The sequence below is a fragment of the Cebus imitator genome, unplaced genomic scaffold (genome assembly GCF_001604975.1).
Source record: "Cebus imitator isolate Cc_AM_T3 unplaced genomic scaffold, Cebus_imitator-1.0 Scaffold201, whole genome shotgun sequence".
NCBI lineage: Eukaryota > Metazoa > Chordata > Mammalia > Primates > Cebidae > Cebus > Cebus imitator.
This window is the reverse complement of record NW_016107516.1, coordinates 187,270-204,826: the sequence shown is the minus strand read 5'-3', so window position 1 is coordinate 204,826 and position 17,557 is coordinate 187,270. Positions and strand designations below refer to the sequence as shown.

The 17,557-nt window shown below is 42.3% G+C and overlaps 2 protein-coding genes across 10 annotated transcripts in view; both read left to right on the top strand.

The window, feature by feature from the left end:
• Positions 1 to 12,007, top strand: part of GRAMD1C (GRAM domain containing 1C) — a 100,704-nt gene extending 88,697 nt beyond the window's left edge. For 3 of the 4 annotated variants that reach the window (XM_017547731.2, XM_037745437.1, XM_017547733.2), the window contains 5 exons: positions 484 to 660; positions 1,953 to 2,010; positions 5,220 to 5,330; positions 5,567 to 5,672; positions 10,194 to 12,004. In XM_017547731.2, coding sequence (XP_017403220.1) covers positions 484 to 660; positions 1,953 to 2,010; positions 5,220 to 5,330; positions 5,567 to 5,672; positions 10,194 to 10,274 — 533 coding nt within the window. In that variant the 3' untranslated portion in view covers positions 10,275 to 12,004. Of the gene's footprint in view, positions 1 to 483; positions 661 to 1,952; positions 2,011 to 5,219; positions 5,331 to 5,566; positions 5,673 to 10,193 lie in introns of all 4 variants that reach the window. The other variant, XM_017547730.2, reaches the window with a different exon arrangement.
• Positions 12,008 to 12,730: 723 nt separating this feature from the next.
• The window catches only part of ZDHHC23 (zinc finger DHHC-type palmitoyltransferase 23), a 15,009-nt gene continuing 10,182 nt past the window's right edge, over positions 12,731 to 17,557 (top strand). Inside the window, exons 1-2 of one of the 6 annotated variants that reach the window (XM_037745439.1) lie at positions 12,731 to 13,003; positions 13,538 to 13,800. In XM_037745439.1, coding sequence (XP_037601367.1) covers positions 13,640 to 13,800 — 161 coding nt within the window. In that variant the 5' untranslated portion in view covers positions 12,731 to 13,003; positions 13,538 to 13,639. Of the gene's footprint in view, positions 13,004 to 13,303; positions 13,801 to 17,557 lie in introns of those variants that run through there. The other 5 variants (XM_037745438.1, XR_001830712.2, XM_017547739.2 and 2 more) reach the window with 5 other exon arrangements.

The window sequence follows — 17,557 nt, the reverse complement described above, 5'->3', positions numbered from 1 at the left end:
ACAAAAATGAGGTTTTTAGGTTGTTTGCAGATTTTCTTTGCTAGCGTTTCCTTTCTTGCAAACCCTCACTGAAAATTAGGACTAGCATATGCTACTCCTTCCTGTAAGGTTGACAAGTACCATAATCTGTTTTGGAAATCTTTCTAATGATCTAGTGTAAGTGGGTAGCCTGTTGTTTCCATAACTGAAGTCATTACATTAATATGCATTAATAACATAGCACATGGCAAATTTGCTCTGATGATCCTATCATTTATTAATACACATTCTTCCTGGAATAATGAAACCTCTTTATGGGGTCATTGTGCTCTCTAAAGCTTTTCATTAAGTGTAAAATTGGAATCTAGGCCATAAGAACCTAAGGAATTTGTTAAAGAAAATTATCAAGGCTTAAACAAATGAACAAAAATAACCACCAAAAAACCTTGTATCTTACAGTTGAGGAGCTTTCCCCAGTATTTAAATATTCTTTTTTTTTCTTAGAATCAGATTTGTTAATTGAAGAATCTATATTAAATCAGGCCTTTGAAGACCCTGGGAAACTTACTGGCCTACGAAGGAGAAGGCGAACATTCAACCGAACAGCAGAAACGGTTCCTAAACTTTCTTCTCAGCATTCCTCTGGAGATGTGGGCTTAGGTGCCAAAGATGATATTCCAGGTAGTTGTCACCTGGTAAACAGAGATGAAAGGTTTTTACTTTAGTTATATGAAGCAGAATGTGCCTCTTGTTTGTAAGATATGTCAGGAGGTCTCCTTTTCTTTCCTCTTATATTAATAATGTTTCTCAAACTCTGTGTTCCTTAAAGATAACTAATATCTAAGTATAAAGGAGCAGTTGCAAAATGGCAAGCATATAACTGACATATTTATTTTGGCCCACATAGCATTTTAAAAACTGGACATTAAATGTTTTTTTTTAATATATATATATGTTTTTTTAAGTTAGGGTCTTGCTGTTGCCCATGTTGTAAGTGGCACAATCATGGCTCACTTTAACCTCGAGCTCCTGGGCTCAAGCAAACCTCCTTCCTCAGCCTCCCGAGTAGCTTAGCACCACCATGCCTGGCTAAAAGTGGACCTTTTTATATAAAAACTCAGATCTGACAGCCCAGCACCCAAATCCCTTCATGGGTGCAGTTGGTTGGAGCATAGTAGTAGCTGCCTTGTTAGATTGAATGTGCCCCAGTTTGCCACAGCTCCCACCACAATCACCACTCTGCCAACTTCAGAACCACTTTCCTCATTTATTTGCCGCCTAGCATTTATAAACATTCTATTTCTATGTTTGAGTGTACTGCTCTCTCAATCCTTATATACTGTCAGGGCCAGCCCAGCAAAATTGCAAGATAAAATTTGACTTTGATTATCTCCATTCTCAATTTTGAACACAGCTTACATTTAATAGCTGTTACTCCCTTCCTTTCAGAGGTATAAACCTGTCATAACTTCTCATCCTTTTACATTATCAGATCTTCTGTTGAGGCTTGTATCTTAGCGGGAATATGTTTATCTACTATTTAAGATTAATGGCTTTTTAATTTTGAAATTTAAAAGTTTGGATAATAGTAGGTTACAATGTTTTGTTATTAAGGAAAGCATTTTATGTAAGCCCAGTTAAATATTATTTGCAGAGATATTTGCTTATTGATATTAGCTACTTAGCTATCAAGCATGTTGTATTGAATTGCTTATTTAATTGCAGAGTAAAGTGATTTGCAATATAGGACAAATTTTAAGGACTGCCATAAGTTTTCTCTTTGTAGATTTGTTTCATGTTACTCAGGATGTCAGAAATTTAAAAAAGGGGTGCAGGAAATTTACCCCAAATCACCTTGTCTTTACAAATAATTTTAAAATTTCTTTTTCAGTTCTTTTCAAATGAGTATTAAATTTTTGTCAGTTGTAATCACAATTCTCATTCTAATGCAGCCTTTTTCTTGTGACCTACAGAAAAGAAAGAGGAAATGGAAAACTATAACATCACTATTATTGTGGTGATGAGTATTTTGTAAGTATTTGTTGTGAATGCTTATTTTGCTTGTGTCTGCATTTATCTTTAGTTTCCAAAAGAATTTGAATGTATTTGTACATTATTGTATAGAAATTGCCATTATTTGACTAATGCTGGCCTACAAAAGTAGCAATTTTATAGGTTTCAGGATTACTTCTTTATGTATGATTTTTCAGAAGAACTGTTAAATTTGAGAAAATACAAAGCACTCATTCAACAAATGTTTTTATTATATAATCTGATTAATTTCTACAGTCATAGGTTTTTATGGACAGTTTCATAAATTTAAAGGAAATATTTACATATACATGCTGGGGAAATCCAATTAACACTATTTCACTCTATGTGATTAGACATATGGTTCTTACGTAACTCTGCTGTACCCGAGAATTGCTTAGGGTGCTTGCTAAAATGCAGATTTCTTGACCCTTGTCTGAGAGATTGATTCGGTAGTTCTTGAGTAGGCATCAGGAATCAGTATTTTAAAACATATACCCAAGGTTATTCTGATGCAAGTGATATAAGCATTACATGGGGAAAAATACTGGGACAATGTCTGAATCCACTCAGCCAGTCATATTTAGAATATTAATATTTACATGGCTCTATATGTATCTTGAGGCACTCTGTTAGATTTAATTGAATTGGTTGTGATTTAGTGATATATTCTAGGTGATAATTTTTTGGATTGGAGCTTCAATATTAGCTTTTTTTTTTCCTAATTATAGATTTTAGAACATAGAAGATGCTCGTTGTTCCTTTGGGTTTTATGGAAGATTTTATATGCCCTGCTTAAATCAGTTTTCTATGACAGTTCTGAATAGCAAATATTATCAGTGTTCTTTTGCATTAATTCATAGAAAATGTTTACTCAAATTTGGAATATTAATCTCTATACTATTTCAATGTCATAATAATTTCATGGATTGGATTTTCTTGCTACTATCTTCTTCTTAAAAAAAAATCTTGATGGGTAAAAGTGAACAAAGGCAAATTAATTTTTTTTGATTGAATTATTTTTATTTACAGAAAACAGTATACATTTAACCTAGTTTCGTGGCAAGTTCTTTGCCTTTGCCTTTTCGAGTTTGGCGATGCGAGCCACAGACTTGGGACCCAGGACATTGCCTCCCCAGTGACGGCGGATCTCATCATATCTGTCATTGTAGTTGGTGCAGATAGCTTCCACCAGCTTAGCCAAAGCACCTTTGTCTTCCGAGTTAGCCTGTGTGAAGGCCACGGTGGTACAGGTCTTCCTGTGAACTAGACATCCCAGTCTTGCCTTCCCCTTGATAATGCAGTAAGGGACTCCCATTTTATGACACGTGGCAGGCAAGAAGACAACCAGCTCAATGGGATCCACGTCATGTGCAGTCACCACCAGCTGAGCTTTCTTGTTCTCCACCAAGGTGGTGACGGTGTTGACTCCTGTTCGAAGGACAGGTGGTCTGCTAGTCGGGATGTCCCCTTTGCCAGCCACTTTCTTTTCAGCCCGGGCCAACAGCCTCTGCTTCTTCTCTTGCTTTGTCTCTGGTCTATACTTGTGGGCCAGCTTAAGCAGCTGAGTAGCTGTTTGGTGGTCCAGGGCCTGGGTGAACTGGTTAATTGCAGGAGGCACTTTCAGCCGCTTATAGAGGATGGCTCTCTGCCGCTGCAACCTGATACAGCGGGGCCATTTCGCAAAGCGGGTGAGGTCTCTTTTGGGCTGGATGTCCTGTCCAATGCCAGAATTTCTAGGAATTTTCTCACATAGTGGATTCACCACTTTCTTGGCCTCCTGCTTCTTCACGACAGCAGGGGCCGGAGCCACCTTCTTCCCCTTGGCCTTTCTTTTCAGCATCTTGGGCGGCGGGAAGAGAGAGCGCAAATTAATATTTTAATAGAGGGCCGGGCGCGGTGGCTCAAGCCTGTAATCCCAGCACTTTGGGAGGCCGAGGCGGGTGGATCACGAGGTCAAGAGATCGAGACCATCCTGGTCAACATGGTGAAACCCCGTCTCTACTAAAAACTACAAAAAATCAGCTGGGCATGGTGGCACATGCCTGTAATCCCAGCTACTCAGGAGGCTGAGGCAGGAGAATTGCCTGAAGCCAGGAGGCGGAGGTTGCGGTGAGCCGAGATCGCGCCATTGCACTCCAGCCTGGGTAACAAGAGCGAAACTCCGTCTCAAAAAAAAAAAAAAAATTTAATAGAAAAAGTAGAGAGATATGATACCACCTATATATTTGCATGTATATTTATAAGGTATGTAACCATTCACTTGAAAGGCTGCTGTGAAGGCTGGGTGCTGTGGCTCACACTTATAATCCCAGCACTTTGAGAGGCTGAGGCGGGTGGATTACAAGGTCAGGAGTTCAAGACCAGCTTGGCCAAGATGGTGAAATCCCGTCTCTACTAAAAATACAAAAATTAGTTGAGTGTGGTGGTGGGTGTCTGTAATCCCAGCTATTCGGGAGGCTGAGGCAGAGAATTGCTTGAACCTGGGAGGTGGAGGTTGCAGTGAGCCAAGATTGCGCCACTGCGCTACAGCCTGGGTGACAGAGTGAGACTCTGTCTCAAAAAAAAAAAAAAAAAAAAAAAGGCTACTGTGAAAACCATTACATTAAGTTCATTTAGCATGTAACATTTTATATATGACACCATTAATGTATATTTGGGACTGGATACTTCCTTTGTCCAAGGTGAACTAGAATAATTTTTGCTGAATGGCAATTTTATTTTTTTGCTGGCTTCCACTGGGAATAAGAGGTACATCATGCTGTACCTGAGATCAGCTACATATTGATCTGCATTTCCTTTTTTGAAAGGCAGCATTATGGGTATATAATTGCCTAAGCCAAAGGCACCCAAAATAGATCCTAAAAGCTGATCTGGTAGATATCTAAGCTGGTGGTCTCACATCAACACTGATTAGGATTCCTAGCAGAGGGGGGAGATGTCGAAAACAACCCAAACCTGTGAGTTAGGATTATTCGAGGACTTGTATTGTCACTCTAATTTCCTTCCATCATTTCCCTCAATCTCCACTTAATACTTGAGTAATTATTTCATATAATAAAATAGGGATAATTGATTTAAATAATAACGACAATTGGAAAACTGTCTAGACAATATGCATTTTTAAAGCTTTTGCATGTATGTTCTGCATTAGCAATGCTTAGGTCTGGAAAAGTGTGGATTAACCAGATATAATTTGCTCTGCCTAGTGTGTTGTTACTAGTTTTGTTGAATGTGACACTGTTTCTGAAGCTGTCAAAGATAGAACATGCTGCTCAGTCCTTTTACCGTCTCCACCTCCAAGAAGAGAAATCTTTAAAGTAAGTCTTTTTCCCCTGACCTGTATTCACCACATTATTTCAATATTTCTTTAGATGCAGAAAATTTAATTTCAGTTTCAGAGCTTATGGTCTGCTAACTGTCCTGTAGCCATAAACAGCCTGTTTTTTGTTTGTTTAATTTTGTGTTTTGTTTGCAAGTTTATGGGGCTCCGATGATTTCTGGAAACGGAAAAAAGACCAGAAGCTCGATTTTGAAGATGATATTTTTCTTTCAGGTTAGCCTCTGAAATGGTGTCAAGAGCAGAAAATACTCAAACGAATAAAGATCAGGCCCATCGTTTAAAGGGAGTGCTCCGAGACTCCATAGTGATGCTTGAACAGGTAGGTAACTCTATGCTTAGTACCTTCGTCCCAGTATGAATCAGTTGCTCTTCTGCTTATGAGAGAATGTTTACCCTACTATCACTGAAGAAATCCCCCGGCTAGAGGCAGCTACCCCTGCCAGTCCCTATTAAGCAAGGGTATTATGTTTATTATGTAGTCACTTTTATTTATTTAGTTAGAAAATAGGAGTCTATAATATACACTGTATATCCTCTTTTTTCAATTAGTAATATATTCTGAAGATGTTTCCGTATCAGCATGTATACATCTACTTCATTTTTATTGATCCTTCTGAATAAAATTCAATGCCTAATATTAAGCTGTTTTTATAGGAATGGTAGCTATTATATACACTGACCATTATTTTACTTTTATCTGTTAACCATGTATCTTGGAGATACTTCCATCTCAATATATAAATCACTCCCCCTTAATAGCTGCATAAGATTCAACTGTATAAAATGTGCCATAATTATCTTACTAGTAGTTTTACCACTATTGCCAATTATTTTTATTAGTATTTACAGGCATTTAATCCCCCAATTTTCTGCTTACAAATCTCCTCTCAGAATCTTTATTCACATAGGCACTCCATTGATGAGGCCTTCTGATGGCTCCAGTCAGGTCCTCTGGCCCTCTATGCCTGGTACACAGCTATCATCCTGGGTTCCTATCGTCTGTGTCTTCTGTTTCCTATATCCTGTGTTATCCTTTTCTAGTTTACTTCCTCCTTTTAATGCAGCACATCCAACAGTAGCTTCCTGAGAAAGAGAATTTGGAGGTAAATATTTTAAGAGTTCACCTAACTGAAAATTTCTCATTCTACCTTTTCTCTTGCTTACAAATGGTTTGGCTAGAACTTTGAAGGCATTGCTTCGTTGTCTTTTGGTTCCAGTGTTGCTATTGAGAATTGTGAGGCTTTTTATCACTCTTGATTCTTTAATCTGGAAACATAGGCCTACAGTTCTGGAAATTTTCTTGAGTCATATAGTTGATGATTTCCTCCCCTCATTTTCTCTTTCCTGACCTTCTACAACTCCTGTTATTGAGATGTCAGCCTTCTATTGGATGGATTGTGTAATATTCTCACCTTTTTTTTTTTTCATCTCTTAGTCTTTTTGTTCTACTTCTGGGATATTTTATCAACTTTATCTTCACATTATTCTATTGAGTTTTTCAGTTTTTGCTAATAAATTTTCAATTTCAAAGAGATTATTTTTCTGAATGATTTCTTTTCTTTGTAGTGTTGCAATCTCTCTCTCTTTTTTTGTTTTTTTGGGTGGCCGGGGGATCTCACTCTGTCACCCAGTCTGGAGTATAGTGGCACAATCTCAGCTTTATGCAACTTCTACCTCCCAGGTTCAAGCGATTCTCCTGTCTCAGCCTCCTGAGTAGCTAGGATTTCATATGTGTGCTACTGTGCCTGGCTAATTTTTGTACTTTTAGTAGAGATGGGGTTTCACCATGTTGGCCAGGCTGGTCTCCAACTCCCGACCTTAGGTGATCTGCCCACCGCAGCCTCCCAAAATGTTAAGATCACAGGCAGGAGCCACTGCACCCGGCCATCTTTTTTAGTTTCATTTTATTGAGACTCACTCAGTCTCACTCTGTTGCCCAGCTGGAGTACAGTGGCATGAACATGGCTCACTGCAGCCTTAACCTTCTGGGCTCAAGCAAACCTCCCACCTCACCCTTCCTTAGCTGGGACTACAGGCGTGAGCCACCATGCCCAGCTAATTTTTGCAGTTTTTGTAGAGACAAGGTTTTGCCATGTTGCCCAAGCTGGTCTCAAACTCCTGGGCTCAACAGCTGTCTGCCTTGGCCTCCCAAAGTGTTGGGATTGCAGGCATGAACCACTGCTCCCAGCTATAATTATTGTTTTTTTAATGGCTACAATATCTTTATCTCTCTGAAGATATTATTGATAGTTACATTTTTTTTAATCTTCTTCTGGCATACTCATTTTCCATCAAGATCCCCTCCCCCCACCCCAATTTTAATTTCTATCTTTAAGGTTAGAGAATTTCTTTAGTGTTTGGTAGCCCTTGGTTATCTTCTTGTGTGGATCCCAAGCTCTTAACATATGGATTGGGCTGGTGTACCCCAAACTTCTCTGTAGATCTGGCTGGGCTCTTGGCTGAGAAATCCTGATTATCAAGACGTTCTGGTCAGTTTCTACAGAGAAGACTCCTCTAGTCTCCCACCTGGTGGATTTAAGGCTGACTGCAGCATTTTAGGAGCTGAGCAGAAGAGGGATAGGGGAAGGAAAGGCAGAAAGGATGGTGTCAGGATTCAGTATATACATTTTCATGTATTACCCTTGTTTCTGGTATGTACTGCTATCCTTAACAATGCCTTGACAGCCAGAGACCCTCTGTTTTATCCTGTACAGAAAATAAAATCCCAGACTTCTGCCTAGGTAGTTGGAAAGGTCAGATGCCAAGAGTTTCATAGGATCCTTCTTTTGGCCCTTCCTGTTTATTCTCACTTCCAGAGATTCCTGGTCATCAACACCTGAGCCTTTTGAGGATTCTTTGGGGTTAATTTGGTTGGTTCTCAGCATTTCCTACCGTTACTTTAGAATTCAGCTTTTCCACGCCTGCTAAGTCATCCGTCTGCTTTCCGGTTTCCAAAGTTGCACTGCTGTTGCCTCCTTTTCCGATCTCCTTGCCCGTATAGCTTTATGCCTTTTAAAAAATACCTTTATTATTGGGGTTAAAGGAGCAAAGTTGGATGTGCATATTTATTCCACTCTTAACTATTCAGCTCACTCCTGCCTGGTGTTCTTCCTCCATGGTTTCCTCAACTAATATTGTTTGAACTAAAGTCCCCAGTGACATCTGGCTTATAAAAAGAATGTACCTTTTTTCAGTCTTCATCCTACAGTGTCAGCATTGACAGAGCTAAACATTTCTTTCTTGAAATGTATCTATGCTTTCTTTAAAGCCATTAAAAGAATCTTATGATACAATTCACATACAATAAAATTTTTTCTTCACAAGGTTGGGCAACCATCATCACTATCTAATGCCAGAGCATTTTCACAAACTCACAAGAAAACCTGTACACATTAGCAGTTACTTCCCAGCCCTCACTCCCCTTGACCCCTGGCACTCACTGATCTACTTTCCATTACTGTGAGTGTGCCTATTCTGGGCATGTCATCTAAATGGAATAATACAATATGTGGTCTTTAGAGATTGGCTTCTTTCACTTAGAAAAATGTAAAACTAAATTTTGCTAGTTAAAAACATCTCCTTTGCTGGGCATGGTGGCTCACACTTGTAATCCTAGCACTTTGGGAGGCCAAGGTGGATGGATGGTCTGAGCTCAGGAGTTCAAGACCAGCCTGGGCAGCACGGTGAAACCCTGTCTCTACTAAAATACAAAAAGGTAGCTGGGTGTGGTGGCGTGCACATGTAGTCCCAGCTACTCGTGAGGCTGAGGCAGGAGAATTGCTTAAACCCAGGAGGTGGAAGTTGCAGTGAGCCAAGATCGCGCCACTGCACTCCAGCCTAGGCAACAGAGGGAGACTGTCTCAAAGATAAATAAATAAATAAAAATAAAAACATTTTCTCTGCCTGACATCTTCCTGGCCCAAATGCTCCAGGGCCTGTGTTAGATTCACTTCCTTTCTCTATTATTCTCCATTTGGGTGATCTTATTCACGCCCCTAACTTTAAATAACCACACGTTCCAATGACTCCTGTCTTAGTCTTATGCTGCTATAACAAAATCCCAGAGACTGGGTAATTTATAAAGAGCAGAAACTTATTGCTCACAGTTCTGGAAGCTGAGGAGTCCAAGATTAAGGTGCTGGCAGGTTTGGTGTCCACATATATGGCACCGTCTACATGTCCACACATGGCAGAAGGGACCGAAGGACAAAAACGGGGCCTAGTTAGTTCCCTGAAGCTCTTTTATACGAGCACGAATCCACTCATAAGAGTCCTCATGACTAATCACCTCCCAGAGATTGTCTTAGAGAAATGAGATGTCCAAGTGTGTTGTTAACAACAAAAGTTACAAAATTCAGTGTCAAAGTGTTAAGTTGTAAGGAAAATGCTTTGAGAGTTTAGGGGCAGAGTGATTGGGGAAAACTACAGGAAGAGTGTATATGAGTAAGTTTTAGATAGGTGAGGAACTTGAGGATAAGGGCATGCAAAGGCACTGAAGCAAAACTTGAGTTGTTTAGGGGATAGTGAGACCACTGCAACTTCAGAACCATTCAGGAAAACAAGTCTGTCACTTTGCTTAATTTGATTAATGGACCTCTTGGGAGGTAGATTATGCAGTAGTAGGAAGAAGTACAGTCTCCAGCAAATGGGCAGAACTCTGTAGCAATCATACTGATAGATATCCTAAAGAATCAGGTATTTCTTAATTAACGTTTTATATGGGCATCAGAATAAACAAAACTATATGAAGTGTCACTGTAAATTCTGGGCACAAAAATTAGAAATTTTCTAATCTGATTAGAAAAATTAAACAATCTGATTTTGAAAATTTTGTTTGCAGCTGAAGAGCTCACTCATTATGCTTCAGAAAACATTTGATCTACTAAATAAGAATAAGACTGGCATGGCTGTTGAAAGCTAGTGATCTGAAGGACTAAAACCACAGAGATACTTGGAACTGAAAGAAAATACCTGGAAGAAAACCCGAGGATGAAAGATTTTGTCATAGAATATTTCTATGTTATTTCATTATTGAGATTTCTAATACGAACATTTCTTTCAGTAATATTTGTTTGATAATTAGTCTCTGCTGGCTTAAGAATCCATCCTTTCACTTTTTATAGTTTTAAGCTGTGAATTTCTCCAGTGACCCGTGAAATATATTGTAGAACTGAATTTTTCTGATACAAAAAGAAAATGGCACACCCTGAACTGAGTGGTATGGTCTAATTTCTACAGTGAGGTTTGAAGTTTGATGCTTTGTTAGCACAGAATCAGTTTATGTCCAATAGGCTGCTTTCATAACTGAGGTAGTCCAAGAGGATAAAGAAGACAATATAAGAAGAAACCTTTAAGTCGTTACTGATTTTAAAGGATCTATTTTCAGGCATATATCATAACATTTCCAGGTTTGTGTATTGTAAATATTATAATGTCTTCATTTTTTCAGCATGCAAATTTAATAGTCAAATTTTTGAATCTGCATATTGATGATGATTATCTGAAAGGGTCTTCTGCCATGTTGTATCTTTTTGTACCTTAAGTACAAATTTTTTTTTTTCTTAAGGTAGCTATTAGAGGTGGGATTATCTTGCCTCCTTATGTAGGATACCAACAGTCAAAAGAAAGAACCATCCTCTGAGTTTTCAAAACCAGATTATGTTAACATCTGGGCATTTAGTGACACATCAAATGCATACTTGAACTAAGACTGGCTTAAGCTTAGCAGTCTTTCATTGTCAAAGTGACCCATCTGGGTGAAGAGAGTTTGTGTATTTTCAGTAACCATGTATGGCTTCATTCTTTATGTATGTGTGTTACTTATTTTGGTTGGTAAATTATAAGCCAGACACAAACTTTAGCTCTTTAATAAAAAGTTCTGGGGCATGTATTTCCCAATACAAGTGTACTGACTCTGAAGTTGTAACTCAGATACAAGCTTTGCTTTTTTCATAATAAGTTTTTATGCATTATTGAAAATTTTGTCTTAATACAATGGGCTCATTAAAATAAGAACTTTGTAAACTGACTTGAAATCAGGTGTTTTTTCAAGAGTTAGGGAAAGTCGAAGTGTTTTACTGTTTTGTCTCTTGAGCCCTTTCTCTGGGGAAAAAGCTATACATATAAAAATGTATATATATTCTTACTGTTACATAAGTGTATAATGTATGTATATTATTACTGTTTGAACAACTAGTGCCTTTAATTAAATGTTTCATTTTTCTCCAGACTCACCAAAGCCACATGGCATTGTTAAAGTCATTTTTGAGATTTCTGTAGAGAATGCAAAGTATTCACTGACTCCATTAGAGGTAAAATGGGTTTCTCTGGGTGAATTCCAACTAAGCTTACCTGGGGTTATCAGTGAACCTACCTGGGTTTGTTTTGTTCTGGTAAGGATTTATGTAGTGTCTGCCTGTGAGCAAGAATGAGTGGATCATAAACTTGAAGCTTTCTCTGTTAAAGTCACAAAAATGATCGACAATGTTTTTGTGATGTTTCTTTAAAAGTTGTACTTTATAACATACCTCAAGGAAGATTACCAAAGTAAGCTGCTTTATAAATTAAGGCTAAATTCGTATGGATGCAGAATCCAATTAATAAATTTTGAGCCTGTTATGTAAATTGCATATTAATAAAATACAAAATTTCTGAGTTGTAGTTTTTCTACTTAAAAACAAAACCAGAAAGTCTGCCGTAGTGAAACGTGTACATGGGCCTACACTCGTTAAATTTTGTGCAGTAATAAAACCCAAAGAGAACTCTCATCTCAGGACAGTTTCATCTCAAATACGCAGACGACTGGAACAAAAGTACTAGCGAGGCCTACTGGTCTAGTGTAAAGGCTGCTAGCCAGAAATCATGAAAATGAACAGGTTGGTAAATGAACAGAACCGGCGGCAGTGATGGGCCTTTAAGAGAAGGTCAGCGAAATTGGGGGAGGTTCTTGGAGAACATTTTGCGGTGGTGAGCTCTCCCACCGCCTGTTGCCGGCGTCTGAATGAAGGCTGGCCGCCACACGGTCTCACGTAGTTCGGAAATCCTCCGGCTTTCCCGGTTTCCCGTATTTCCGTCTCCGCACCTCGTCCGCACCCCGGGGCTCCGGAGCCGGTCCTCAACGACGCGCCACCCGCAGGCACCCGCGGGGCCGGGCTGCCGCCTCTGGGGCGGGGCGGGGCGGGGCTGGCCGGAGGTGCGGGACCCGCCTCCTGCCCCCTGCCTCCAGGACGCGCTCGCGGGAGCCGATTCTCCCCTTCCCAGCGCCAGGGCCGCGGGCCAGGAGGAGGAGCCTCGCCCACGGGCTCCGTGGAGGGGCGGGCGGCGCACGTGCGGGCAGGCGGGGAACCCCGGCGCCGGGGGCGGGGCACCCGGAAGCGCGCGCGGACTTGGCCGCAAGAAGCCGGCGGGCGGAGGGGCGGCTGGGGCGGCGCGGGGAAGCGGGCGCGCCGCCGGGGCCGCGGCGGACTGTGGTCACAGGTGGGCGGCTGTAGTGAGGGCGCGGCCGAGCGGAGCCCGGGTCCCCGAGACTCCTGCCGTCACGCCCGGGGCTCCGCGTAGCCGAGATTGGGAGACGCGTCCGTGCCTCCGGAGAAGCCGACCCATCTCCCCTCCGCCTCTTTGGTTGCAGTTGCACCTCCGGCCAGAGGGCAGGTAACTTCCCTTCCAAGGTCATTCTCCCGGCGGGGTGGCGCGCCAGGCCCGCCTACGTCCTCCGGATTGGCGGGGGCGGGAGAGGCGCAGCCCGCACGGGGCCGGACCAGCGGGGCTGGACGGCGACCCCTGAGCCCTGCCCAGAAGCCCGGTGGCGTTCCCGTAGCCGGGTCACCGGTCCCAGCCGCCGAGTGCGTCCGCCGGTGCCAGCGGGTATATGCTTCGCCTCTCTTTGCGTCCCCGAGGCTGAGTTTCCACCAGCGCCCAGGCTTGGAGCGGAGACCGCTCGGCCCTACCAGTCTGCACCCGCAGGTGAGCGCAACCGCCCGCGCCCCGGCTGTCCCGGACGCGTGGTCGGCTGTCGCCATAGGAACGGCTGGTGCCCAGACGGCGCCTGCCCTGGCTGGGAAGGGGTGGTGAAGGCAGCTCGGAGCTCCAAGAACCCTGGAGCCCCCTGTGTGGCCAAGCGGAGCCACAAAAACCTGATGAAAACGGGACCCCTCCCCCTCTTTCTTCTCATTTTTGATTGCTCAGGCGTTGGAGGTTAAGCGTGGACCTGTTTACAAGATGTAAGTTGTTTCTTCCCACCTTTACCTTCTGAGGGCTTCTTACGCCCCATGGTGACAGGTGCAAATCATGACACACAAGGGCAGTATGAAGCCTGTAAAGAAAAAGAAAGCCGAAGAACCTGAATTGGAGCCCCTGTGCTGCTGCGAGTACATAGACCGGAATGGGGAAAAGAACCACGTGGCTGCTTGTTTGTGTGATTGTCAAGATCTGGATGAAGGGTGTGATCGGTAAGAACAGAGCATTTCTTGATGCTGGCCCCGTCGCCCTTCTGACAACTGCCATGTGTACTTTCAGCCTGGCCACCCAGAATGCTAGAATTTGCTCTTGATTCTATTTCCAAGCATCTAAAATGAGAGTTGGCTTCTATGTCAAGTGTGAGGATTTTATAAAGATGGATTACGCAGTAGTGCACAGCTGTCTGTCTGCTCTGTTTTATAGAATATTATTTTTCGTTTAAAGAGAGATGAGGGAGAGAACAGGCAGTTTAAAGGGATAGTAGGCAAGTTAATATAAAATAAAATGCAAGCCAGCAGAATCTGTAAGTTTAAAATGAACACTTTAGTTCCAAAAAGTTCCCACCTTCTCAGAGGTCTCAGCATTTAGAGACTGACTCCTTGGGACTGACCTACAGAGGGCCTTGTGGATTGAAAGATCATTTTCCTACTGTTAGTACTGGTCTTGCCCTTGTTTCTGAGGAGCAACTCCAGCCAGAAGGCATGTACCTCCCCTGGATTCACAGTTTTCTGTGTGACCAGTAACGCTGTCTTGATTGATCATACTGTATTTGGCTTTTATTTTCCAAGTGATGGAAATTACTATCCAAAAAGATAATTTTTAACCTCACTGAAAAAATCTTGTGCTGGACAGTGAATAACCTGGTTTGTATCGATTTTCTGAATGATTTTATATTTACAAATTATTGTCACATGGAAGACATAAAATAGGAAGAATAGGGATGTTGGAAACTTGCTTTTCACATTAATAATTCTGGTTAAAAAAGTCATTGCAACTGCCAATTTGTTGACTTAGAGCTTGGTATATTCATATAGCCATGAAAAGCATTCCCTGGGGTCTGCAGTCTAATACTAGCCTTGACTTGTAAAAACCCGGTAACTCCTTTGTAATTCTTACTTGACAGTGTCTACTGTGTAGTCTTTTTTTTTTTTTTTTTTTTTTACAGATTTTTTTGATTATTTTTTTTTTTTTTTTAGTCTAAAATGTATACTGAGAAAATAGAGCACTCTGCACTAATGAATGGAGAAATGATGCTGTTTCCATAACCACCGTCACTCAGGACCACAGCTCTTCCATTAATCTGGCTGACTCTTCCTCCCTTTCAGCCCTTGAGACCTGGGCTGTTCCCTGAGGCATCTCCTCTGTTCTCTCTATACCCCTGTCCTCTGTGTTTCCATTGTCCCTGCCACTATCTGTGATTCCCAACTAGATCAGAATGGGTATCTCCCACTCACCTCCAAGTTCTAGTCTTACCTTTAAATGTTGTATAAAATCAAAGTTACCTTTCCTTAAACTCTACCTTTTCTTACTAGTCTGTCTTAATTTTTTCAGGCTGCTACGATAAAATACCTTAGACTGGGTAATTTATAAAAATATACATCTGTTGCTCATAGTTCTAGAGGCTCAGAAATCCAAGATCAAGGAACTGGCAGATTCAGTGTCTGGTGAGGGCCCATTTCCTCATAGATGACACCTTCTTGGTGTGTCCTGACATGGCAGAAGGAGTGAATAAGCTCATAGGGCTCTTTTATAAGGGCGCTAGTCCCATTCATGAGGGCTGTGCCTTCATGACCTAATCACCTCCTTAAGGTCTCCCCTCTGAATACTATTGCATTGGTAATGAAGTTTCAACATATGAATTTTGGAGGGACACAAATACTTCCTGGCTCCCTAAAGTTTATGTCCTTCTCACATGCAAAATACGTTCATTTCATCCCAATAGCCCCAAAACTTTTAGCTCATCCCAGTGTCAATTCAATAGTCAAAGTCCAGAGTCTGGTCTGATTATCATCATCCAAATCAAATATGGATGAGATTCAAGATACAATTCAGCCTGAGACAAGTTCTCCTCCAACTATGAGCCTGTGAAATCAAACAAGTTAGGTGCTTCCACAATGCAATGGTGGGACATGCATAGAATAGACATTCCCATTCCAAAAGGAGCAACAGTGCAACAGTAAGGAAGAAAGGAGTGTTAGTGACCAGTCCTAACCCAGTGGGGCAAACAGTGTTAAGCCTTAATAAGGCTTGAGAATAATCTTGGACTTGATGTCCTGCCTTCTGGACACACCGGGTTGGAGGTTGGGCCCCCATGGCCCTGGGTATCCCTGCCACCACAGCTTTGTTGGACATAGCCCACACTGCAGCTCTCATGGGTTGGAGTCAGTCAGGTACCTACAGCTGTCCCAGGCTGGAGTTGTATGCTAGTGGTTCTACCAGTTTGGGCTTTTTGGGGGTGACCCTGTCCCCACAGTTCCAAGCAGGCATTACCTTGGTGGGCTGTCTCTGTAGTGGCCCCACCACACTCACAGCTCCACTGGGCAGTGCCCTAGTGGGGGCTCTCTGGTGGCCCCACCCCTGGGGCAGCACTCTGCATTGACTCTGAGGCTCTGCAGGGCATCCTTTGAAATCTAGGTGGAGGCAGGCAGGCCTCTACAGCTCCTGCACTCTGGATGGCTGCATCATTGGCACCCTGTGGATGCCACCAAGGTTTACCACCTGTGCCCTTCAGAGGGGTGGCCTCTGTGGCTCATGGCATACCTACGCCCAGTGGAGCCACACCTGGAGCTGCCGTAGAGCATGCACCAGAGTGTAGGGAGCAGAGACTTCAGATGGCACTCAGCAGTACGTCCTGAGGCCCCATGGGTGCCCTGGGCCCGCCTATGAAATTGCCCTCAAAGCCCTGGCGCTTCAGACTTGTGATGGGAACAGCAGCCCCAAGGATCTCTGAATGTTTTCAGGGTCCTTTTTCCATTGTCTTGATGACTGGCACAGGGCTAATCCCTACTGATCTCATCCACATCCTTGCTGTTCTCTCCCAAACATGCTTTCTCATGTGTTTACAATATAGACAGGCTGAGAATTTTCCAAATCTTTGTTTTACTTCTGTTTTGATTGTGAATTTTGTCTTTAAATTATTTCTGTCTTCTTGCATTTTACCATAAGCATTTACGAGAAGCCATGCAGCACCCTGAACACTTTGCTTAGAGATTTCTGTTGCCAGATACTCAGTTTTATCACTCTTGAGTTCTACTTTCTACAAAACAGTAGGACACAAACACAATTCCACTGAGTTCTTTGCCTCTTTAGAAGTGGCAAGGATCACCGTTCTTCTGGTTTCCAGTAACATGTTTGTCACTTCCATCTGAGATCTTGTGAAAATGGCTTTTACTGTCCATATTTCTCCCAGCCTTCTGTTCGTTACCTCTTAGGGAAGCTCTAAGATTGAGGCTTTCTCTGCAGCTCTCCTCTTCTGAGCCCTCGCCAGAATCACCCTTGATAGTATGTTCATATGGTATAGGTTTTTTCCCCAGCATGTGCTTCCCCACTCTTCAAACCTCTACCTGTTACCCAGTTCCACAGCTGTGTCCACATTTTTAGATGTCTGTTGTAGCAACATCCCACTTCTCAGTACTAATTTCTGTCCTAGTCTGTTCAGGCTGCTGTAACAAAAATAACTTAGGCTGGGTCATTTGTAAACAACAAATATTTATTGCTCACGGTTCTGGAGACTGTGAAGTCCAAGATCAAGGCAGCAGCAGATTCGCTGTCTGGTGAGGTCTCTCGCTCAGCTTCATAGTTGACACGTTGCTGCGTCCTCACATGGTAGAAGGGACAAACAGGCTCCCTTGGGTTTCTTTTGGTTTTCAGATGGAGTCTCGCTCTGTCGCCCAGGCTGGAGTGCAGTGGTGCAATCTCGGCTCACTGCAACCTCTGCCTCCTGGATTCAAACAGTTCTTCTGCCTCAGC